General features: G+C 44.8%; 1 protein-coding gene across 4 annotated transcripts in view; it reads right to left on the bottom strand.

Moving 5' to 3' along the window:
- The window catches only part of micu3a (mitochondrial calcium uptake family, member 3a), a 198,754-nt gene that overhangs the window by 112,129 nt on the left and 61,631 nt on the right, over positions 1–24,994 (bottom strand). For all 4 annotated transcript variants that reach the window (XR_007248902.2, XR_007248903.2, XM_048544469.2 and 1 more), the window contains exons 5-6: positions 13,940–13,987; positions 12,827–12,909 (exon numbers count right to left, since the gene is read on the bottom strand). Coding sequence is in view for 2 of the 4 variants with exons in the window: in XM_048544469.2 (XP_048400426.2) it covers positions 12,827–12,909; positions 13,940–13,987 (131 nt within the window). In the remaining 2 variants the exon portion in view is untranslated. The remainder of the gene's footprint in view (positions 1–12,826; positions 12,910–13,939; positions 13,988–24,994) is intronic.

Genomic DNA, 24,994 nt, shown 5'->3' with positions numbered 1-24,994 from the left:
GAAATAATACCAATCACCCCAACAAACTGAGGCATATAACTCACAAGTGGGGCAGAACACCAAATTCACCGGAGGGGCACTGACAATGTTACCTAGCAGGTGATGAAACATTTGCAACCAAACCCACTGGCTTGGTGAGCGTGACTACAGCCTCATCTACAACCCCAGCTACACATTTTATCAAATACTTTAGGGAAGATATGATTCAATTATATAAGGCATTGGTAAGATCACATCTTGAGTGTACAGTGTTGGCTTCCATATTTAAGGATGGGTGTAAATGCACTGGAAGCAGTTCCGGGAAGATTTAGGAGACCTGGGATAGTTCTCTTCTGAACTCTCTCCAGCCTAATAAGATCTTCCCTTTCACAGGGAGACCAGAAAGGACAGTGTACTCAAGAAGAGGTCTCACCATTGTCACATACAACCTCAACATGTTGTCCCAATTCCCATATTCAAAAAGAGTAAGCAATCAAGGCAAGCATGTTAAATACTTTCTCAGCTACGCTATTTATGCAAACTTCAAAGAATTATTTACCTGAACCAGTAGGTCTCTCTGTTTAACAAAACTACCCAACACACCTTGACTGACTGACCATCTCCTCCACAGGATCCCAGTTCTCATTCAATATCTGTTGTTTGCCCAAGCACAAAATTTTGTTCAGACTTGCTGGCTCCAGTTCTCAAGTACTGACTTCATTAATAGCCAATTTCTACAATGTGTTGGAACATAATGCTCTACCCCAGTGACAAAGCATCTGCAGAACCTTTTATCAGGAGCCAAACTGCAACAAATTCTAGACTTGGGGTCATAAGTAAACAAAAACTTGTTTAGTCTGTTTTCTTTTAACATAAACTGTTACCCACAGTCAAAATCACCTTTAGCTCACGATTCTCAGTTAGCAGCACCAGCCAAAACTGATAGAAGATTAAAAGAAAAATAATGGAACATCAGCAAGGGCTCTAACATCTGGGATAGGCCAGAATGCAGAAGTAAAATCACAATCAGACAATGGGCAGGCTTGACGAACCGATTCATGCTGCTAACACGTTTGTTCGCATTCACCAAGGAGTAGATTTTACTCAAAGACTTAAAAATAACTTTTATAATAAAGCCTTATAGGTGAAAAGAAGAGATGACGAAAAACATATGGAAGGTTTAAAAAGGGTGAATAATGAAACATTGTTTCCAATGGTTGCAAATCAGTGCCAAACATGGACAGCCATTTGAATGCACACTGCTGTATTACAAGGTGCTATTGAGGCAGAGATCACGATGCAATTTAAAAGGAAACTGATATTTATGATAATATCAGCTGGAGATCTAGGATTAATGCCATCCCAGTAGCATAATGATTCTGTTACACAAAAATCAAATACTGAATGAATATTTATGGGTTGTCACAAATAAGGTTTGCTTCAAAAGTTGGTGTATGTTAGTGTCATTTGAGACATGCGCAAGCATAATCTGGATTGTTGAGGGGAAGTAACTCCAATACACAAGACCATGTTGCAAAAGTAATACGTTAGCTCATGTAAGCTTTTTTCTATGATTCATTTTTACAATTTGAGTTAACTGGTCAATCCAAGCAACTAATAAATAGATGTGTAGAGAATAGAAAATACTGAGCTTGCTAAAAATGAAGAGCAATGAGAAAGGCACATGAAAAGAGGTTAGCCTTTTTTGCGAGAGATAGTTAAGTACTGGCGATGCTGGAGTCAGCGATAACACAATGTGGAGCTGGAGGAACACAGCAGGCCAGGCAGCATCAGTAGAACAGGAAAGTTGACGTTTCAGATCAGGGCCCTTCTTCAGAAATGTGGGAGATGCAAGGGAGCTCAGAAATAAAGAGAGAGGGGAAGGGTGGTGCTGGGGAAGGTAGATGGGTTGGTGACAGGTGAGGGCAGGTGGTGTGGAATGGTCAGTGAGTTGGGAGGAGTAGATAGGTGTGAGGGAAGATGGACAGGTTGTGTCAGGTCAAGGAGGGGGTTTGAGAGGGAGAGTTGGTCAAGGGGTGAGGCTGGGGGTAGAGATATTTTGAAACTGGTACAATCCACATTTAGGCCACTGGGCTGCAGGCTCCCAAGGCAGAATATGAGGTTCTGCTCCTCCAGTTTTTGGGTGGCGTCTTTGTGACACTGGAGGAGGTCTTGTCACCCAGGGAATGGGAAGGGGAGTTGAAATGGTTCACGACCGGAAGGCGTTGTTGTTTGTCGCGAGCAGACTGCAGGTGCTCTAGAAAATGGTCTCCGAACCTCCAGCTGGTCTCACTGATATACAGGAGGCCACATCGGGAGCAGACCACATTGACGAATGTGCAGGTGAACCTCTGCCTGATGTGAAAGGTTTGTTTTGTGCCTTGAATGGAGGTGAGGAGGGGAGGTGTTGCACTTCCTGCGGTTTCAGGGAAAGGTGCCGGGGATGGTGGGGCTAGTGCAGAGTCTGGAGTGGCCAAGGGAGTTGCAAAGAAAGTGGGCCCTAGGGAAGGCAGATAGGGGTGGGGAGGAAAATATATATCTTTGGTTGTGGGGTCAGATTGTAGGTGGTGGACATGGAAGAGAATGATACGTTCGATACGGAGGTTAATGGGATGACATGTGAGAGAAGGGGGTTCTATCTTTGTTTTTGTTGGGGACAGGGGATGTGTGGGCAGAGGTATGGGAAACGTAAGAGGTGTGGTCGAGAGTATTTTCGATCACCGAAGGAGAGAAGTTGCAGTCCTTGAAATAAGGCGGCTTCTGGGATGTTCAGGAGTGGAACGCCCCACCTTGCGAGCAGACACGGCGGAGATGGAGGAATTGGGATTAGGGATCTCATTCTTTCGGGAAAGTAGGTGAGAGGTGGTGTAGTCTAGGAGCTGTGGGAGTCGGTGGGCTTGAAATGGATATGAGTTTCGAGCTGGTTACCAGAAATGGAGACAGAGTGGTCCAGGAAGGAAAGAGAGGTATCAGAGATGGTCCAGGTGAACTAGAGGTTGATGCGAAAGGTGTTAGTAGAGTTGATGAACTGTTCAAACTCCTTGTGGGAGCACAAAGCGGCACCGATACAGTCATTGATCTAGCAGAAAGCGGGGGTGGGGGGGATAATGGCAGCCTAGCTGTGGAAGAGGGACTGTTCCACGTATCCTTAAAAGAGACAGGCATAGCTTGGGCCCATGCAGGTTCCCACGGTCACCTGCTTCATTTGAGTGAACTGGGAGGAGTTAAAGGGGAAGTTGTCAAGGGTTAGAACTGTGGAGGGTGTCGTTGGAGGGGGACTGGTTGAGCCTGTGGGAGAGTAAGAAATGGAGTGCTTTTAGGCCATCTGTGTGGGGGATACAAGTGTGTAGGGATTAGACGTCCATAGTGAAGATGAGGTGTTAGGGGCCAGGATGTCTTGGAGGTGGAGGAAGTTGTTGGTGGTGCCCCAGACATACATGGGGGGAGAAACAGAGTCAAAGTAGGTGGGGCTAGGTTCAGTGGGGCAGGAGCAGACAGAGACAATGAGTCAGCCGGAGCAGTCAGGTTTGTGAATTTTGGGAAGGAGATAGAAATGGGTGTTGTGGGGTTGGCAAACAATGAGATTGGAGGCTGCGAGTGCGAGGTCACCTGAAGTGATGAGGTTATGAATGGTTTGAGAGATGTTGTTTTGGTGGTCAGTGGTGGGGTGATGATAGAGGGGGCAGTAGGTGGTGTTTGGCGCCTGGCCTTGGCTACGTAAAGGTCAGTGCACCATACCACTGCTGAGCCTCACTTATCTGTGGGTTTGATGTGTGGGTTAGAGTTGGAGCGGAGGGAATGGAGGGCTGCATGTTTCTTGGGGGGGGGGGGGCGAATGGAGTGAGTGAGGAGGGTGGAGCGGTTGAGATGATCGATGTTGTGACGGCAGTTGGAGATGAAGAGGTTGAGGGAGGGTAGGAGGCCCTGGGCTGGTGTCCAAGAGGGTGGGGTTTGTTGGAGGCGGGAGAAGGGGTCTGTAGAGGGTGGGTTAGACTCACACAGTTAAAGAAATAGGAACGGAGGCAGCAGAAAAATTGTTTGACGTCCAAGCGTGAATGGAGGGGAGATGTCAGTGGAGGCATGAGTGGTGATGTTGGTGGAAGTCACATCATTCTTGATGTAGGCGATGCTTCTGCTGCTACACTGTCCCTGTCCCCCAACTCTTCCTTCGCTACACTGATGACTGTATCGATGCTGCCTCATGCTCCCACGAGGAGCTTGGGCAGTTTATCAACTTTACTAACACCTTTCACTGCAACCTCAAGTTCACCTGGACCATCTCCGTCCTAGACCTCTCTGTCTCCATCTTTGGTGACCACCTCAAAACTGAAATTTATTTCCAGCCTATTGACTCCTATAGCTACCAAGACTACACCTCCTCTCCCCTACCTTCCCCTACTCCCAGTTCTTCCACCTCCACCACGTCTGCTCCCAAGATGGGGTGTTCCATTCTTGACCACTCTAGATGTCTTCTTATATCGATGAACGCCACATTCCCCCCTCAGTGGTCGAAAATGCTCTCGGTCGCATCTCGTGTTTCCCGCATCTCTGCCCTCACATCTCCTCCCCCAAACAACAACAAAGACAGAACCCCCTTCTCCTCACAGATCACCCCACTAACTATCATATCAGTCTCCACCACGTCCACCATCTTTATCCGACCCCACAAACAAAGATATATTTCCCTTCCCACCCCTACCTGCCTTTCGTAGGGACCATTCTCTCCGCGACTCCTTTGTCTGCTCCACAATCCCCACTAGCCCCACCAACCCCGGCATCTTTCCCTGCAACTCCAGGAAATGCTACACCTGCCCTTACACCTACCCCTCACCTCCATTCAAGGCACAAAACAAATCTTTCACATCAGACAAAGGTTCACCTGCACATCTGCCAATGTGGTCTATTGATTCTGCTGCTCCTGATGTGGCCTTCTCTACATAGGCGAGACCAAGCAGAGGTTCAGAGACCACTTTACAGAGCACCTGCGCTCTGTTCATGACAGACAATGCCACCTTCCAGTCGCGAACCCTTTTAACTCCCCCTCCCACTCCCTGGGTGACATGTCCATCCTGGGCCTCCTCCAGTGTCACAATGACACCACCTGGAAACTGGAGGAGCAGTACCTCATATTTGGCCATCAGAGCCTGCAGTCCAATGGCCTAAATGTGGATTGTACCAGTTTCAAAATCTCTCCACCCCCGGCCTCATCCCATGACCAACCCTCCCTCTCAACCCCCCTCCTTGATCTGACACAACCCCTGTCCATCTTCTCTCACACCTATCCACTCCTCCCACCTCACTGAGCAATCTCCACCACTGCCTACCTTCCCCAGACTCACCCTTCGTCTCTATTTCTGAGTTCCCTTCCCCCTCCCTCATTCCTGAAGAAGGGTCCTGAACCAAAACATTAACTTTCCTGTTCCTCTGATGCTGCCTGGCCTGTTGTGTTATTTATTTATTTATTATTATTGGAGCTCCAAACAGCTCCACAGTGTGTTGACATTTTGTGTTGGGTTCCTTTTAGACAAAAGAGGGCCCTTCAAACAATGGAAAGGCAGTGGACATGATCTATTGAATTTCTAGGAGGCGTTTGACAAGGGGCTGCATAGGAAGTTGCGAAATAAGACAAGAGCCCATTATGGTTGGGGCAAGGTACTGGCATGTAGAGAGAATTGGTTGGCTGGCAGATAGCAGAGAGCAGAGATAAAGAGGTTGCTTTCAGGATGGGAGCTGGTGACTACTGGAGTTCTGCAGGCGTCAGTGTTGGGACCACAACCATTCATGTTATGAATTAATGATCTGGATGGAGGAATGAGGGCATTGTTCCTCGGTTTGCAGACCACACAATAGGTGGAGGGACAGGTAGTGCTAAGGCAACAGAGAGGCTGCAGTAGGACTTGGACAGGCTAGGAAAGTGAATTAAGAAACTGCAAATAGAATACAATGTGGGAACGTCTGAGGTTATGCATAGGAAGAGTAGAGGCATAGACCATTTTCTAAACAGGGAGAGGCTCCAGAAATGTGAAGCACAAAGAAACTTAGCAGCCCTAGTTCAGGATTCTTAAGGTTAATGTGCAGGTTCAGTTGGCAATTAGGAAGGCAAATGCAATGTTAGCATTCATTTCATATGGGCTTGAATACAAGAACAGAGATGTACTGCTGAGGCTGGATAAGGCTGTGGTCAGACCACATTTGGAATATTGAGAGCAGTTTTGGTCTTAGTATTTTAGGAAGCATGTGCTGGCATTGGAGGGGATTTAGAGGAGTTTACAAGAATGACACAGGGGACTGTGGGTCTATACCCAGAGTTTAGAAGAAGGGGTTGATCTAATTGAAACTGACAGAATACTGTGGGGCCTGGATAGAACAGACAGAGATGATGTTTCCACTGGTAGGACAGACCAAGACCCAAATCAACAAACCAAGACCCAAGGCAATAGACCCAGAATGAAGTGACGAACCTTTAGAACCGAGATAAAGAGGAATTTCTTAAGCCAGAGGATGGTGAATCTGTGGAATTCATTGCTGCAGAAGGCTGTGGAAGTAGAGTTATTGGGAGTATGTATGACAAATGTTACGCAAAGAAGGCAGGAGAATGGGTTGAAAAGCATATATATTGAATCAGAGGGGTGCAGAGATGTTACAGAGGAATTCTGGGAGGCGGCACTGCATTACTGCAACTGGGAAGCAGATCACGACAGGACACCCTTCGTGATTGATGAGACGAAGAGCATCGAATCAGAGGGTGGCAGAGATGTCACTGAGAGGAATTCTGGGAGACAGTACTACAGTCACCACAACTGGTCTGAATAGAAATATTGGAGGCAAAGAGTGGTTAAACTCAAAACACTACATCAGGGTAGTGTTCATTCCCTACCTCCTCTAACCAAAATAAAATGGCACTGTGAGGAAGTCATGCAAAGTAGGAGTCTGACGATAGTAAGAAGTGCAGATGCTGGAGTCAGAGTTAACACAGTGTGGAGCTGGGGGAACCCTGCAGGTCAGGCAGCATCAGAGGAACAGGGAAGTCGACATTTCGGGTTGAGATGCTTCACCAGAACTGATAAAGGGTTCTGACGCAAAATGTCGACTTTCCTGTTCTTCTGATGCTGCCTGACCCGCTGTGTTCCTCCAGCTCCACTCTGCAGGTAAGATTTTTATTTTCTTTTTAAGTGAATGGGGCGGAGATAGCAATTAGGACAGTGATATGCTTTTCCTGCCAAATGTGGGAAATCAGGGAGCAGTCTAGTGTCCCTGACAACTACATCTGCAGGAAGTGTGACCAGCTGCAGCTCCTCACAGACCGTTGGAGATGCAGCTGGACACACTGTAGTGCATACGGGGGCAGAGAGAATGATAAATGCTAGCTTTAGGTAGGTGGTCACATTACAGGCGCCCCCATGGATAGGTAGGTGACCGACAACAGAGACAGGCAGGTTGTGCAGGATTCTCCTGTGGCTCTTCCCCTCTCAAACAGGTATACTGTTTTGGATGCTCTTGGGTGGATAGCCTCTCAGGAGATTGTGCAAGCAGCAGCCAGATCTGTGGCACCACAACTGGTTCTGCGGTACAGCAGGCTAGGGTAAAGTCCAGGCGAGCAATGGTAGTAGGTGACTTGATAGTTAGGGACACAGACAGACATTTGAGGCCATGAACGAGACCCTACGACAGTGTGTTGTCACCCTGAGTCATGGTCCAGGATGGCTCCGAGCTGATACAGGATACCCTGGACAGGAGAGGAAAGAGACAGAAGCCATTGTCCACACTGGCACAAATGACATAGGTAGGAAGAAGGAAGAGGCCTTGCAAGAGCAATTCAGGGAGTTAGGTAAGTAGCTAAAGCAAAACTACCAGGGAGTAATCTAAGGATTAGTAGCCATGCCATGGGCTAATGAGGCTAGGATCAAAGAGACAGTACAGTTGAACACGTGCCTATAGAGTTGGTGTAGGATGGAGGGCTTTAGATATATGGATCATTGGAATGTCTTCTGGGGAAGCTAGGACCTGTACAAGAAGGATAGGTTGCACCTGAACTGGAGGGGCACCAATATCCTTGGTGGGAGGTTCAGCAGAGCTCTCCAGTAAGGTTTAAACTAGTGTAACAGGTGAATGGAAACCAGAAAACCAGGCCAGTAAGTGCAGGGACAGATGACAAATGAGAGACTGGATAATACAAAGAAACAAAGAAACCTACAGCACAGGAACAGGCCCTTTGGCCCTCCAAGCCTGCACCGATCAAGATCCTCTGTCTAACCTGTCATCTATTTTCTAACGGTCTGTGTCCATTTGCTCCCTGCCCATCCATGTACCTGTCCAAATATATCTTAAAAGACGCTAACGTGTCTGCGTCTACCACCTCCGCTGGCAACGCGTTCCAGGCGCCCACCACCCTCTGTGTAAAGAACTTTCCACGCATATCTCCCTTAAACTTTCCTCCTCTCACTTTGAACTCATGACCCCTAGTAATTGAGTCCTTACTCTGGGGAAAAAGCTTTTTGCTATCCACCCTGTCTATACCCCTCATGATTTTGTAGACCTCAATCAGGTGCCCCCTCAATCTCCATCTTTCTCACGAAAATAATCCTAATCTACTCAATCTGTCTTCATAGCTAGCACCCTCCATACCAGGCAACATCCTGGTGAACCTCCTCTGCACTCTCTCCAAAGCATCCACATCCTTTTGGTAATATGGTGACCAGAACCGTACACAGTACTCCAAATGTGGCCGAACCAAAGTCCTATACAACTGCAACGTGACCTGCCAACTCTTGTACTCAATACCCAGCCCAATGAAGGAAAGCATGCCATATGCCTTCTTGACCACCCTATTGACTTGCGTTGTCACCTTCAGGGAACAATGGACCTAAACACCCAGATCTGTGTTCATCAATTTTCCCTAGGACTTTTCCATTTACTGTATAGTTCTCCCTTGAATTTGATCTTCCAAAATGTATCACCTCACATTTGCCCGGATTGAACTCCATCTGCCATTTATCTGCCCAACTCTCCAGTCTATCTATATTCTGCTGTAATTTCTGACAGTCCCTTTCACTATCAGCTACTCCACCAATCATAGTGTCATCAGCAAACTTGCTGATCAGACCACCTACACCTTCCTCCAAATCATTTACATATATCACAAACAACAGTGGTCCCAGCACAGATCCCTGTGGAACACCACTGGTTACAGGTCTCCAATTTGAGAAACTCCCTTCTACTACTACCCTCTGTCTCCTGTTGCCCAGTCAGTTTTTTATCCATTAAGCTAGCACACCCTGGACCCCATGTGACTTCACTTTCTCCATCAACCTGCCATGGGGAACCTTATCAAACGCCTTACTGAAGTCCATGTATATGCCATCTACAGCCTTTTCCTCATCAATCAACTTTGTCACGTCCTCAAAGAATTCTATTAAGTTGGTAAGACATGACCTTCCCTGTCCAAAACCATGTTGCCTATCACTGATAAGCCCATTTTCTTACAAATGGGAATAGATCCTATCCCTCAGTATCTTCTCCAGTAGCTTCCCTACCACTGACATCAGGCTTACCGGTCGATAATTACCAGGATTATGCATAGCACAAGGCAAGAGCAGGCATAGTAAAGTCGTGGGGCCCAGAGGGACTGGAGGTCTGGAGTGCATTTAGTTCAATGCAAGTAGTACAGCAGGCAAGACAGACGAACTAACAGCATGGATTACAGCACGGAATTGTGATATTATTGCCATTACGGATACATGGTTAAAGGGTGGACAGGACTGGCAGCTTAAAATTCCAGGATATCGCTGTTTTAGATGGGACACAAAGGGAAACAAAAGGGGTGGGGGAGTTGTATTGCTGATTAGGGATCACATCACAACTATGTTGAGGGAGGACACATTGGGGGGATCTTGCATTGAGGCAAACAGGAGGAGCTCAGGAATAGGAAGGGTGAAATTACAACGTTGGGAGTTTTCAACAGACCTCACAATAGCCCACAGTAGACAGAAGTGCAGATATGAAGTCAGGTACTGGAAAGGTATGGAAAAAAGGAGGGTAGTTGTACTGGGTGATTTCAACTTTCTTCTTAATGACTGGCACTCCCTCAGAGCAAGGGGCTTGGATGGAGAGCGTTTTTGTTAGCTATGTCTCGGAGGGCTTTCTGAGACAGTATGTTGTCAATCCAAACACAGAGGAGGCCATACTACACTTGGTACTAGGGAATGTGCCAGGACAGGTGATTGATATTTCAGGAGGAGACGATTTTGGGCTTAGTGACAGATTTCGAGTAGTTATAGACAAGGACAAGAAGTGGACCTTGGGTGAGGGTGCTTAACTGGGCAAGGGCCAAATACATCCACATCAGACAGCAATTGTGGAATGTGGATTGGGAGCAGTTATTTGAGGGAAAATCTACATCTGGCATGTGGGTGGCTTTTAAAGACCAGTTGATTAAAGTCAGGGCATGTAAGTCCCTGCAAAACTGAAGGATAGGAATGGCAGGATTTAGGAACTAAGGACGACAAGGGAAATTGTAAGCTGAGTCAAAAGGAAAAAGGAAGTATGCGATAGGTCTAGGCAGCTACAACCTGACAATGCATTGAAGAGTATGGAGAAAGTAAGAAGGAGCTTAAACACGGAAGCAGAGGCTAAAAGGGACCATGGAATGTCTTTAGCATACAGGGTCAAGGAGAATCGGAAGGCTTTTTATGCACATATTGGAAGGGAGAGGGTAGCAAGGCAAGGAGTAGGCCCATGCAAGGGCAAAGGAGGTAAGTTTTACACAGAGCCACAGGAAGAGGGGGAGATCCTTTAATGAGTACTTTGTATTAGTATTCACTAAGGAGAAGGACATGACTGGTGTCAAGGCCAATGGTAAGTGTGTGAATACTCTAAAGAATGTCAATATATTGAAGGTGGAAATTTTTGGTATCCTAAATTGCACTGAAATAGACAAGTCCCCGAGATTGGAAGGGATCTATCCCAGATTAGTGCAAGAGGCAAGGAAAGAAATAGCTAGGGCAATTAGCTGACATCTTCACATCCTCTTTGACCACAGGTGAAGTTCCAGAGGACTGGACATTAACTAATGTTGTTCCCTTGTTTAAGAAGTGAGGACAGGGAATATCCAAGAAATTATAGGCCAGTGAGCCTGATATCTATGGTGGAGAAGCTCTTAGAGAAGATACTGATGGACAAGATATATGCACATTTTGGAAGAAAATAGACTAGTTAGTGACAGGCAGTACGGTTTTGTACTGGGAAGGTCATGTCTCACCAATCCTGACTGAATGTTTTGAAAAGGGGACAAAGATAATTGATGAGAGAAGGGCTGTGAATGCAGTTTGTATGGATTTCAGTAAGGCATTTGGTAAAGTCCCACCTGGCAGTTTGGTACAAGAACTAAAATCACATGGGAGTCGGTATGGGCTGGCTAGATGAATACAAAACTGGCTTGGTCACAGAAGGCAGAGGGTAGTAGTGAAAGGGTGTTTTTCCACATGAAGACTGGCAATAAGTGGTGTTCCACAGGAATCAGTCTTAGGCCCAATGATCTGGAGGAAAATGTGGATAGTCTGATTAGTAATTTTCTGAATGACATGAAGATTGGGGGAGTGGCTGATAGTGTCAGTGACTGTGAAAGAATACAACAGCATATCGACTGATTGGCGACATGGGCACAGAAATGGCAGATGGAGTCTATCCTAGACAAATGTAAGGTGATGCATTTTGATGGCTCAAATTCAGGTGTAAATTATACTGTAAATGGCAGAGCCCTTAGGAACATTAAAATTCAGACGGATTTGGGCGTACAGGTCCAGAGTTCCCTACAAGTGGCAACACAGGCAGCCAAGTTGATTAAGGCGGCATATGGCGTGCTTGCCTTCATCGGCCAGGGCATGGAGTACAAGAGTTGGCGAACCATGTTGCAGCAATATAAAACCCTTGTTAGGCCGCATTTAGAGTATTGTGTGCAGTTTTGGTCACCACACTACCAGAAGGGCACGGAAGCTTTGGAAAGAGTATAGAAAAGGTTTACCAGGATGGTGCCTGATCTCAAGAGCATTGGCTGAGGTAAGTTTAAAAAGACCAGGATTGTTTTCACTGGAAAGACAGTAGCTGAGAGGAGACATGATAGAGGTCTACAACATTATGAGAGACATTGATAGGGTGGATAGTCAGGGGTTTTTTCCCAGGGTTGAAGTTTCAATTATAAGGGGGTACAGGTTCAAGGTGAGGGGGGAAAGTTTAAGGGCAATGTGCGAGGGAAATATTTCATACAAAGTGGCAGGAGCCTGGAAGGCACTGCCAGAAGAGGTGTTGGAAGCTGGCATGTTGGCAAAATTTAAGGGGCACCTGGACTGTCACATGAAAAGGGAGGAAATAGAGGGGGATGGGTTGAATAAGGACAGAAGATTTGTTTTTCAGATTAGTAAGGGCATGATCGGCACAAGCTTGGAGGGCTGAAGGGCCAGTTTCTGTGCTGTACTTCTCTTTTGTAAGCCATGATCAAATGGTAAAGAGGACTTGATGGGATGAATGGCCTAATTCTGTCCCCATATCTTATGATCTTCTGATATGGAGCCAGCCCCTAAGGTATAAAATGGAATGTATTTGAAAATGCCTTAATGAGTGGATGTGTGTGGACAAAGGAGGTCAGACAGATGGTGGCTTCATGAACAATTATGATTAATCTCAGAAAATTTAAACTTAACTTCTATAGCATTAACGTGGTACAAGAAAAATTCTTGAACAATATCAGTCTTCCTAATTATTAAATCCTTTAAACCCACTGAAAAAAAACAAATCTTTATTAAATTATAATAAACTAAAACGGAGATACAAACATTCAGTGTAAAGTACTTACCACCAAGAATTCCTTCTTGTCCACCATTTCGTTGCCATCAGTATCAAACATGTTGAAAGCTATTTTAAAACCTGCATGAGGTTCTGCAACATATACACAAAATAACAAAAGATTAGTTAGAAAAATGTAATAGCAGCACTATGTCAAATGCATACTCCACCCTCCTGTGCACGTATTATCACATAAATCTAAAGGTGGTGCATGGACCAGTATTTTAATTAAATATTACATAAGCATTTAAAATGTTATAACTTATATAGTGTTTTGGACATTGGAAAATATCTCAAGGCACTTAATAACAGTGATATCACCGTAACAATGTACCAACACGTAGTGCTGTCAACTTAAGACTGGCACAAATAATCATAGGTGAACCTTCTAAAGGATATGAAATTAAAAAGCAAACTGTGGTATGATTCAATAATATAAAAACAGTTTGCCCTTGTTTATAAAATAAAAATCTACAAAAAAGAAACATGATAGTACAAATTTGAAATATTTTAATATTATGTTATGCACAAATAGGGTAAAGCAAAGGCAGAGGAACAGTGTAGAAAGTACAGATATACAAGGGTCAAACTTTCTCCTTCACATCCCGTAGTTCATACTTACTTCCTGCTTCATTCATGATATTCTATCTTAATTGTGTGCTTTAGTCTTCGAAGGCATCACTCAACTTCCAACAGTTGAACAATATTTATTGTTGAGTAGAAATAACTAAGTACTTAAAAAGTGTACCAAATATCTCCTATTAAAAAAAAATTACCCCCCTTATCAATTTTGACAAAAATCTCCATCAGAAATTTTAATTATTTTCATCTTTCTATATCTGCTATGTGCTTCCAGCATTTTCTGCAAGTTTGATAAGGATTCTGAATGGAAAGAGGTGGTAAATACCAAGATAATGGCTACACAAATTCATTGGTAACGAATTAGTAATGGATTTTTTTGCACTTCAATTAACTTCTACTACACTTATCAAAAGGTTACAAAACAAGTTTACAAGCTACTGGATTATTCACTTATATTCACAAGCAAAATGGTGCAAGCATAACCTTAAAATATGCACATCACAGCAGTTAAGTTTATTAAACATGCTGGTTGTTGACTCACTTGTTAGTATGCACAAAAGAAACAAATATTCTGTGTAGGCAATCAGACCTAGAAATAGGGAAAAATGGCATTTTTTATTATTTAGAAGAAAAAAATGCAGGTTGGTAGAGCATAAAAACTTTTCAAGTAGCAACATTCATCACGATACTTCTGCAATGTGTGGCCTGGACTGTTGATCCCCATTTTTTTCAGTATGGTATTGACAATTTTGCATTGTAAGTAAAATGCTCAGTAATGAGGTTTTCATCTTTACGAATGATTTCCTGTTTACACTAAAACTGAAGACCGTAAAATGATTAGTTGAGGTTAGTCTTCTGCATTACAACTTGTTGCTTTTGTTCCTTAAAGCATATAAAAATAGAGAACAAACATGATTGACCTTTCAAGTGGTTACAAATGCAAATAAAATTGAGGTACACCTGTGACATTCACCGACAGATAAGAAATTCCTTGAATTTTGATTAGAGGATGTAAAACATCCTTAAGTAAATCACACAATTAATGTGAAGACATTTTATTTTTGTTTTTATTTGTTTTACAAAGAGATTGTCAGCTAACAATGAGAAACCATTTGTTGGGCAACAAATAACTAAACATGAAGACAACTGTTTACCAGCCTCTAAAAGCATTCAGCCCTTTGTGATTGTAAATCATGACCTATGCTCAGATAGTTCTGGTTGACTGCATTGAGTGCTATGGGAGAAAGATTTTGAAATGGTCACCACAAAACAAGAGGCCTATCCAGCAAGACCACAGAGATGACAAAAAGTTGATAGGAAGTTTTAAGAAAAATATTGTTAAAAATTATGCACATAGATTGGATGTTAGTTTCAGCAACAGAATATTTTAAAAAAAAGACGTTTTACTGTTGCTCATCATATTTTAATCAAGCTAATATGCTAAAACATAAACAATGGCCTAACATTCCACAGTTTCTGCTCCACTGTTGGATTTGTTAAGCTGGAAAAAAACTAGCCACAGTATGAATCTTGTGCCAAATCAAGAAGCCAGGTTATTTAAACATTTGGGCAGGGAGTCCATTGATCATTGAGGTGCTGCAGAAGTGTCCAACCTAATACTTCTTGTACGTTGGAGCAACACCCTGCTAGTATAATGGAGGAAATTAAGGATTCCTAATACACAAAGTTAAAATTTGGAAAATAAGAATCCCCAAATAACACTGCCAAATCTTAGAGAATCAGTTTTCTCTCTCCTTTATAAAAATGCTCAAATTACTTAACATATCTGGCTACATCCATTATGGCAGAAACAGCTAGCCATTTCTGAAGGGTCTCGACCTGAAACGTCAAACTTTCCTGCTCCTCTGATGCTGCTTGACCTGTTGTGTTCATCCAGCTCCACACCGTGTTAACTCAGATTTTCCAGCATCAGCAGTTCCTACTATCTCTGAAGTGTGTTCTGATGAAAGTCACACCCGAAAAATATTAACTCCATGGAAAGAGAAACAGAGGCTGACAAATCTGCTGGGTATTTCCAGCATTTTCAGTTTTTAATGGCATGTTCACAGCTGTATTTCACTTTTGTCCTTTCTTCACTGTTCATGTCTTTTGAAAGCAGTGCAGAATCTACACTTCTCAGCAAGATGGGTCTTACCAGGGTAGGCAGGGTATACTCCTAAAGTCTCACCAAAGAAAATCTAGAAAATTTACACCCCGAAGTTCTATCTATCTGTTTCCACTACACTATGAGCTTTGACACTGGTATGTATAGAACTCTTATCTATTTGAGAAAGCAAATAGAATTATCAGTAGGATAATAGGAGGATTTTAACAGTGTGATACACCATACATTATGTACTCAAGTCATAGTGGAATTGAACTCAATTGTTTGATTCAGAAATAGAGTTTGCATGCCAAGTTCATAAATACCAATGAGCCAAAAACAGATGACCGTAAATGTTAAGATTTTTAGAAAACTTGACCTAGTCAAGTTAAAGCACGTGAAAGGTTTCTCAGCCTTATTTTATCTATTCATCCAAGCCACATGTAATAACAAAATGCAGGTCAAAAAATTATATTCATTCTTGAGCCATGGGAGTCACTGGCTGGTCAAGATTTAGAGTCATAGAGATGTTCAGCAATGAAACAGACCATTTGGTGCAACTCGTTCATGCCAACCAGATATCGTAAATAAATCTAGTCCCAGTTGCCAGCATTTGGCCCATATCCCTCTAAACCCTCTAAACTCATATACCCATCCAGATGTCTTGTAAATATAATTGTACCTGCCTCCACCACTTCCTCTAGCACTTCGTTCCATACATGTACCACCCTCGGTGTGAAAAAGTTGCCCCTTGGCTCCCTTATATATCTTTCCCCTCGCCTTAAATCTATGCCCTCAAGTTTTCAACTCCCCCACCCTGGGGAAACGACCTTGGCCCTTCACCCTATCCATATCCCATTTGATTTCATAAACCTCTCTAAGATCCCCTCTCAGCCTCTGCCACTCCAGTGAATATAACCCCAGTCTATTCAGCCTTTCCCTACAGCTCAAACCCTCCAACCCTGGCAACATCCTTACAAATCTTTACTGAACCCTTTCAAGTTTCATAACATTCTTCCTAGAGCAGGAAGACCAGAACTGAATGCAGTATTCCAAACATGGCCTAACCATTGTCCTTTAAAGTTGCAATATGACCTCCCATTTCCTACACTCAATGCACTCACCAATAAAAGCAAGCATACCAAATGCTTTCTTCACTATCCCATCTCCATGTGACTGCACTCTCAAGGAACTATGAACGTGCACTCCAAGATCTCTTCATTTAGCAACAACCCCCAGGACATTACCATTAAGTGTATAAGTCCTGCCCTGATTTGCCTTTCCAAAGTGCAGCACTTCATATTTATCTAAATTAAACTCCATCTGCCACTCATCAGCCCATTGGTCCACTTGATCAAGATCCCATTGTACACTGAGGCAAGCTTCTTCGCTGCCCATTACACATCTGCAGACTTACTAACCATACTTCTGATGTTCATATCCAAATTATTTTGACCCATCTTCAATTGCCCCTGAGAGGGTGATAGTGAGCTGCAATCCATGTGCTGTAAGTAGATGTAGGGAATGAATTCCATGACTTTGACATGGATACTTTTGTACATTTTAATGACTCCCCAAGTGCACCATATGATATAAAACAGCTTCACAACAGGTTTTTAATGGTTTTACTGATATAAAAGGTCTGGATTTAATCAAGTTACCACGGTGGAATTGTAATATATTTCATTAAGAGATACTGCGGGTAAGTTCTGAGGAAGGGTCACCTGACCTGAAACGTTAACTGTTTTCTCCTCCACAGATGCTGCCAGACCTGCTGAGCTGTTCCAGCAACTTTGCTTTTGTTCCTGATTTAACGCATCCGCAGTTCTTTTGATTCTTAAATAGAAACAGCTGTGCCTCTTATTCGAAAGCTCAGTAACAAGGGAACATAATTTTAAGGTTAAAAGCATGAAGTTTAGGGGATTTGAGGAAAAGCTTTATCACCCTGAGGATGGTGGGTGCCTGGAACGCTCTGCCTGGGAGAGTAGTTGAGATGAGAAAATGCACAACCTTTTAAAAAGTACTTGGATGAACACTTGAAGTGTCATAACATTCAAGGTTAAAGGCTTAATATGGGAAAGTGTGACGAGTGCCTTTCCTGTACTGTAAGGTTCTAAGTTCAAGAATCATTCTGTTTAGTCTGTAGAATTTACTTTTGAATATTCACTGCCCGGTTTAGACGTGTAATGGGCAGCGAAGAGGGTTACCTCAGAGTACAATGGGATCTTGATCAGGTGGACCAATGGGCTGATGAGTCGCAGATGGAGTTTAGTTCCTCAGAGCTGTTTCTATTTACCTAGTCCATTCTCCTCAATCTTATATACCTCTACCAGGGTCCCTTCAACCTTCGCTGTTCCAAAGAAAATAACCCACGCTTGTCCAGCTCTTCATAACCGAAATGCTCTATCCCAGTCAACATTCTGTTGAATCACCTCTAACTCTCTCCAGCGCAATCACAACCTTCTTATCGCACAGTGATTGAGAATTGCACATAGTACTCTAGCTGTGGCCTAAGCAAGGCTCTGTACAGCTGCAGCTTGACCTTCCTGCTCTTATTATCTATGCCTCAACTGATAAAGGCAAGTGTCCTGTATACCTTCTTGTCCACCTTATTTAACCTGTTGCACCACCTTCAAGCAATCCAAGCTTCCTCAGCTTCTTAGTGACCTGCCATTCACTGAGTAAGACTGCTCTTTCATTAGAGAGACAACTGGTGATGATTTAAATTGAGGATGACCACATGTGAGTAGTGTGGTTGAGAAGGTGAAACATCCCTGTTAACCTCAGCCAGTGCAGGAATTGATCACGTTGGTGTCACTCTTCATACCAAGCCAGCCATTCAGCCAACTGAGCTAACTAACATCAAATTTCAAGGAACGTTGGTCACCACGTCTCAGGCAAGGGTGAGAAGGAGGCACTTTTGTAGTAACCTCGACTGGTGATGGAATTAAACGTTTGGTTTTCAACATCTTTCTGCATTGCAAACCTGCCATCCTGCCAAATGAGTTTATCAATTCCTCCCATGATTAGCCTTCAGATTTCATACATGATTTTTCTTGCAGTTTCAGTGCACATTTTATCACGGATTCTCCAGGGTTCCAGAGTTACAATTTTGTATTGAGACTTTTAATTGGGATAACATTTTCCTATGAAAACATTGGTATAAGACAGAACAAGAGCTCAATCGAAGCGAGAGAGGAGCTAACGAGCTCAGCTGGAGAAGCAGTGGAACAGGAGCGGCTCAAAGTGACAGAGGGTTAGAACAAGAAATTGGCTACCTGGGAACCAACTTTAGAGACTCAGTGAGTAGTACTGAGAGGGAGACAGAATGTTGTTGCAGTTTGTTAGAAAGAGATAGATAGAGCGCACAAGACAGAAACATCTGATCTGGTGATGAGTGAGTAAGTTTGAGTAATTTGTTCCTAGTGTATTCATGGTAGTTAGTAAGGTTCACAAATGACAGGAGAACTTGGCCCCATGGCCTCGCAGGCAGAAAAGAGTTGGGTGATCACCAGGAAGACGAGTAATTGATGGCAGGCATGACAGGAGTTCCTGATAGTCACCTGCCTCTCAACCAGGCATGCAAACAGCAACAGCCAAGTTTGTGGCACCACAGTTAGTTCTGCTGCACAGCAGGGGAGGTAAAAGACTGGCGAACTCTTGAGACAGGAAGATTTGATTATAAGGGGAACTGACAGATGGTTCCGCGGCAGCAAATGAGGCTCTTGAATGGTATAATGCCACCTTAGTGCCAGGGTTGGCAATGTCTCAGAACGGCATAGGATATTCTGAAGGGTGAGGGTACACATCCAGCAGCTGTGGTACATGTCAGTGCCAACATCGGTGAATACAATAAGTGAGGTCCTGTAGCAGGAATTGACAGGGATAGGCAGTAGATTAAAGAGGAAGACGACTAAGGTTGAAATCTCCAAATGACTTCCATTGTAATTATCTATTGAGTATAAGACTAGGAAGAGAGATCAGATGGATTTATGGCTAAAGGAATGGTATAGGATGGAGTATTTAGGATTTTTTTCATCACTGAGACAGCTTCTGAGGTGGGTGGGATCTATAACAGCTGGCCAGGTTGTACCTGAACTTTGCTGGGAGGTTTGTTTTTGCTGTCAGGGAGGTTCTAAACTGATCTGCCTGGAGATGGGACAGTAGATGTAAATTTGGAAGCAAGATCCAATCAGACATAGAAGGAATGCTAGGATAGATCAGTAGGCAGAGGGGACTTGGGCAGGATAAGGCACTTGGGAGCAAAGATAAAATTATAATTATCTTAATGCAAGGAGCTTGAATGATAAGGCAGATGAATTTAGAGCACAGATCAGCACATGGGAAAATGATATTGTCGCAATCACTGAGACATAGTTGAAGGAAGAACACGACTGGCAGTTTAACATTCCACAGTATAGACGCTTTAGGTGAATTAGAAGGGGGAAGTGAAGTAAGAGCAGTGGGTCATTGCATTATTAATAAAGCAAACCATTACTTCAGTATTGAGAGACGACACCCTAGAATAGTCGTCAACTGAGGCCATCTGGGTGGAACTTAGAAATAAAACAAAAGCAGTGATTACCTTGCTGGCCACCTAGTCAAGGGAGATAGAGGACTAGATATGTTGGCAAATCACAGAAAGATGTGACAGAAACAGTGCTGTAGTTGTAGCAGACTTCAACTTTGCAAACATTAACTAGGATCGGCTTAGTGTGGAAGGATTAGATGGGGTGGAATTTTTAAAGTGTATCCAGGAGTGATTTTTTTGTACCAGCCGGGGGATAGTCCTACTAGAGATGGAGCAGTGCTGGACATGACCATACAGAGTGAAGTCAGTCATGTGGTTGAAGTTTCAGTGGGTGAGCATTTTTTTGAGGATAGTGAATGTAACTCTATGTAAGTTTCAAAGTCATTATGGAAAGGGATAAGGATGGTGCAGAAGATGAGTGTCTAAACTGCAGGAAGGCTGACTTCAATATCATTTGACTGCAACTGGCAAACCTGTAGCTACTAGCAGGTAATAAAATGTGAGGCTGGATGAACACAGCAGGCCAAGCAGCATCTCAGGAGCACAAAAGCTGACGTTTCGGGCCTAGACCCTTCTAGCAGGTAAGTCTACTTTTAGAAAGTGGGAGTCTTTTAACAGCAGTACAGTTAAAATTCAAGGCTATCGTGTTCCTCTAAAAGTGTTGGGCAAAGGCAGCAACTCCAGGTACAGCGCATAATAAACTGGGGAGGCCCTTCACAAGTATAGTGTGTGCAGGAGGTTGCTTAAAAAGGAAGTTAGGAGGGCAGATAGGATCAAGAAAAACCCCAAAGCTTTAATTAATTATATTAAGAATAAAAGGATTTATCAGGGAAAGAGACGGACCTACTACAGTCCTAAGTGGCAGCCTCTACGTGGAGCCAGTGGACTTGGACGAGGTCTTAAATGAATATTACTCATCTGTATTCACAGTGGAGAAAGACATTGTTGATGAGGATCTCAGTTGGGATGGTGATGTTCGAGGGCACATTAAGATTAAAAACGTGATGGTATTAGGTGTTTTACCAAGCACATGGGTGCATAAATATCCAGGGCCTGATGAGATATATCCCAGGATATTATGGGAGGCAAGGGAGAAGACTTCAGCGGCCCCCTGGAGGAGATACTTCACTGGCCTTAGGTGAAGTATCAGATAATTGCAGGATAACTATTGTGGTTCTTTTGTTCAAGAAAGGCAGCAAGGACAGGTCTGGTAATTACCGACAAGTTAGTCTGACGTGAACGGTAGTTAAATTATTGGAAAAAATTCTCAAGGACAGGATTCATCAATACTTGGAAAGGCAGAGAGTGATCAGGGATAGGGAGCACAGATTTGGTTGAGGAAGATCCTTTCTGACTAATTTAACTGAGCTTTTTGAAAAAGGGACTAAATATATTGATGAGGCTACTGCAGTTGATGTGGTCTTACGTCGGTAAAGCCTTAAAAGTGGGACCTTGTCAAAGGCCGTTCTAAAAAGGTAAAGACCCATGGGATCCAGGGCAAGTTAGCGAACTGGATCTAAAATTAGCTTACAAATAGGAGGCAAACAGTGATGGTGGAAAGTTGTTTTTGTAATTGGAAGTTTGTGACCAGAGTGCCACAAGGATCGGTGCTGAGACCCTTGCTATTTATTATGTACTTTAACAACTTGTATGTGAATTTAGAAGATTTGGTCAGTAAGTTTGCAGATGACACAAAAATTGGTACTGTTGTACTTAGCAAGAAGAACAATCTCAGGCTATAGTCCGATATCGATAGGTTGGTAAAGTTGGCAGAGCAATGGCAGATGGAATTCAATCCCAGTAAGTATGCGGTGATGCATTTTTGGGAGATCTATAAGGTAAGGATAGACACAATGAATGGTTGGTCCCCAGGAAGTTTTGAGAAACACAGGGACCTTGGCATACGAGTCCATAGATCCCTGAAGTTGTAAGGGGCGTCCAATATCAAGGGAGCCTGGTTGCAACTTTATAGAGTGATAATGGGAACTGCAGATGCTGGAGAATCCAAGATAACAAAGTGTGGAGCTGGATGAACACAGCAGGTCAAGCAGCATCTCAGGACCACAAAAGCTGACGTTTCTGGCCTAGACCCTTCATCAGAGAGGCTCTCTGATGAAGGGTCTAGACCCGAAACGTCAGCTTTTGTGCTCCTGAGATGCAGCTTGGCCTGCTGTGTTCATCCAGCTCCACACTTTGTTATCTTGCAACTTTATAGAGCATTGGTTAAGTCACAGTTGGAATATGTGTAGTTCTGGTCACCGCAATCAAAGATGTGATTAAATTATAAAGGATGCTGGAAAAATTCACTAGGGTGTTGCCTGGGATGGAAAGTCTTGGGTTTGAGGAGAGACTGGATTGGCTAGGCTGTTTTCCTTAGACTAGAGGAGGCTGAGGGGAAATCTGATTGAGATATAAAAAACAATGTGTAGTGTAAATCAGGGTAGATCATGAGGACCTCTTTCCCATGGCAGACATCTCTCGACTAGAAACCATAAATTTAGGGTGAGAAGCAAGTAGTTTAGAGGAGATTGGAGAAGAAGTATTTCACCCAGAAGGTGGTAAACATACATAACCTGCTGACAGACAGTGGAGCATTTCATGTGAAAAAAGGATAACTGAGGACAAAGAAATAGCAGTGTTCAAAATGGTTCAGGATATAGTGAATAAGAGGGAGGCAAGAGAAAAGAACAGGGAGGGAAAATAATGAAGAGAGGTCGTTGAAGAGGATTTCAATTTTGAATTTGCACACCATACTATTCTGGATGGGAGTTTGCTCGCTGAGCCGGAAGGTTCGTTTTCAGATGTTTCGTCACCTTTCTAGGTAACATCATCAGTGAGCCTCCGACGAAGCGCTGGTGTTATGTCCCGCTTTCTATTTATCCGGTTAGGTTTCCTTGGGTTGGTGATGTCATTTCCTGCGTTGGTGATGTCATTTCCTGTTCTTTTTCTCAGAGGATGGTAGATTGGCTCCAAATTAATGTGTTTGTGGATGGAGTTCCAGTTGGAATGCCATGTTTCTAGGAATTCTCGTGTGTCCTAGGACAAGCCAAACAGAGACACGCACGAGAATTCCTAGAAGCATGGCATTCCAACCGGAACTCCATCAACAAACACATTGATTTGGAGCCAATCTGCCATCCCCTGAGAAAAAGAACAGGAAATGACATCACCAATGCAGGAAATGACATCAACAAACCAAGGAAACCTAACTGGATAAATAGAAAGCGGGACATAACACCAGCGCTTTGTCGGAGGCTCGCTGATGATGTTACCTAGAATGGTGACGAAACGTCTGGGAACAAACCTTCAAGCTCAGTGAACCAGCTTACATCGGGAACAAAATAAAGACCCACTCTCTTGTGGACCGAGAGGAGGAGAGTGATGTGTTGGAGGTGAAAGGAAGATGTCGGGTTGGCTGTGCACGCTTGCGACCAGTGGATCTTAATGCTGGCTTCGGCCTAACGCTGGTTCAGGGGAGCAGCCAACCTGCAACGATGGCTGCGGCAAGTATTCGTGCCCCAGGTCAGGGGGTCTGGAACACCATCCGTGTTTCTGTAAAGAAGGTGGATGAAGGTGCACCTGTGGACCGCACCTTCTTCGTGAAGAGGGTCCTGTTGGACTGTTGTGGGTTTGCTGCTGCGGACATTTACTGCCTGCAGGATTTCCCCGGAGGAGGTTTTTACGATGTGACCTTCAGGAGTGCCAAGCTTTGCGAGCGCTTCCTGGAGGTTTTCAAGGAGAAAGGAGGTGGGGGCCCCCTCTCTGTATTGACCGCTGTCCCACTGTTTGCGATGCCAGCACAGAGGAGCCGTATGGTGACTGTACACATGTACAACCCGCATGTGCCAGCAGTTGATGTCCTGACCTTCCTCGGAAGGTATGTGAAGGTGGAAGGGGACCTAACTGACATCGTGGACCCCTTTGGCATCTGGACGAGTAAGAGGCAGGTCAAGGTGACGCTGAGGATGGGCGCAGACGGGAATGTCGCACACCCACCGTCCAGCTTCGCGATCGGCGGGAGCAGGGGCTACCTGACCTATGCAGGGCAACCTAAAGTCTGCCATGCCTGTGGTAGGTCAGGTCACATGGCGGCCGACTGCAAAGCCACCATCTGCAGGAACTGCAGGGAGGAGGGACACCTTGCAAAGGATTGCCCATGAGAGAGAAGCTGCAACCTTTGCGGGGAAGCGGGCCACTTCTATAGGGCATGCCCGTGGTGGGGTACCACCTACGCCCAGGTCGCCGGCAGGGGAAATGTGGGGCCAGCCCCCCTGGAGGAGCGGAAGGCACCAGGGCCCAGCAAGGACCCCACTAATGTGCAGGAGGGCCATGCCGTGCAGGAGGGCCCAGCCCTGCAGGATGGGCCCGAGGCCAGCAAAGCACCCCTGCAGGCTCCGATTCCCCCCCCGACAACCCGGAGCCAATGGAGGCGGCGACAGGCGGCCGAGGGGAGTGGACAACAGTCCGGAAAGCAAGGAGGAAGGTGCGTCGACGGGCCCAGGAACCGCAACAATCAGGCGGGAAGAGGCAGCTACAGGGGGGCTATAAGAGCTCCTCTGACGAGGAGGATTCGGAGAGGGCCCACCCGAAGCAGAAGTTAAAGGTCTCGAGGGGGAAGGAAAGCAGCACCCCGCTTCCAGGTGATGGGAGGCGTCCTGAGGCTCACACCGACACCCAGTCAAGTGCTGCTGGAGCACTGGAGGGCCCCCCGGAACTTCCAGGCAGGAAGGAGGAAACAGCATGTTCCCCAGCCTGACCCGGAGCCGGACCCTCCTGCCTCCGCACCCCTGACGGGGGGATGCCACCCGGAAGGCAGCACGGACGGTTTCCTGAGCCCAGAGAGCGTCCAGCAGTTAGCCCGGGCAATGGGCATGAAGGGACAGATGGAGGTGCTGGACCTTGGACTTGGGGAGGGTACTGCGGTCACTGCCCACAATGGGGGTACGAATTGCGAGCATTAA

The sequence above is a fragment of the Stegostoma tigrinum genome, chromosome 1 (assembly GCF_030684315.1).
Source record: "Stegostoma tigrinum isolate sSteTig4 chromosome 1, sSteTig4.hap1, whole genome shotgun sequence".
Lineage (NCBI taxonomy): Eukaryota > Metazoa > Chordata > Chondrichthyes > Orectolobiformes > Stegostomatidae > Stegostoma > Stegostoma tigrinum.
Note: the sequence above shows the minus strand (reverse complement) of the source record. Positions and strands in the feature narration are given on the sequence as shown.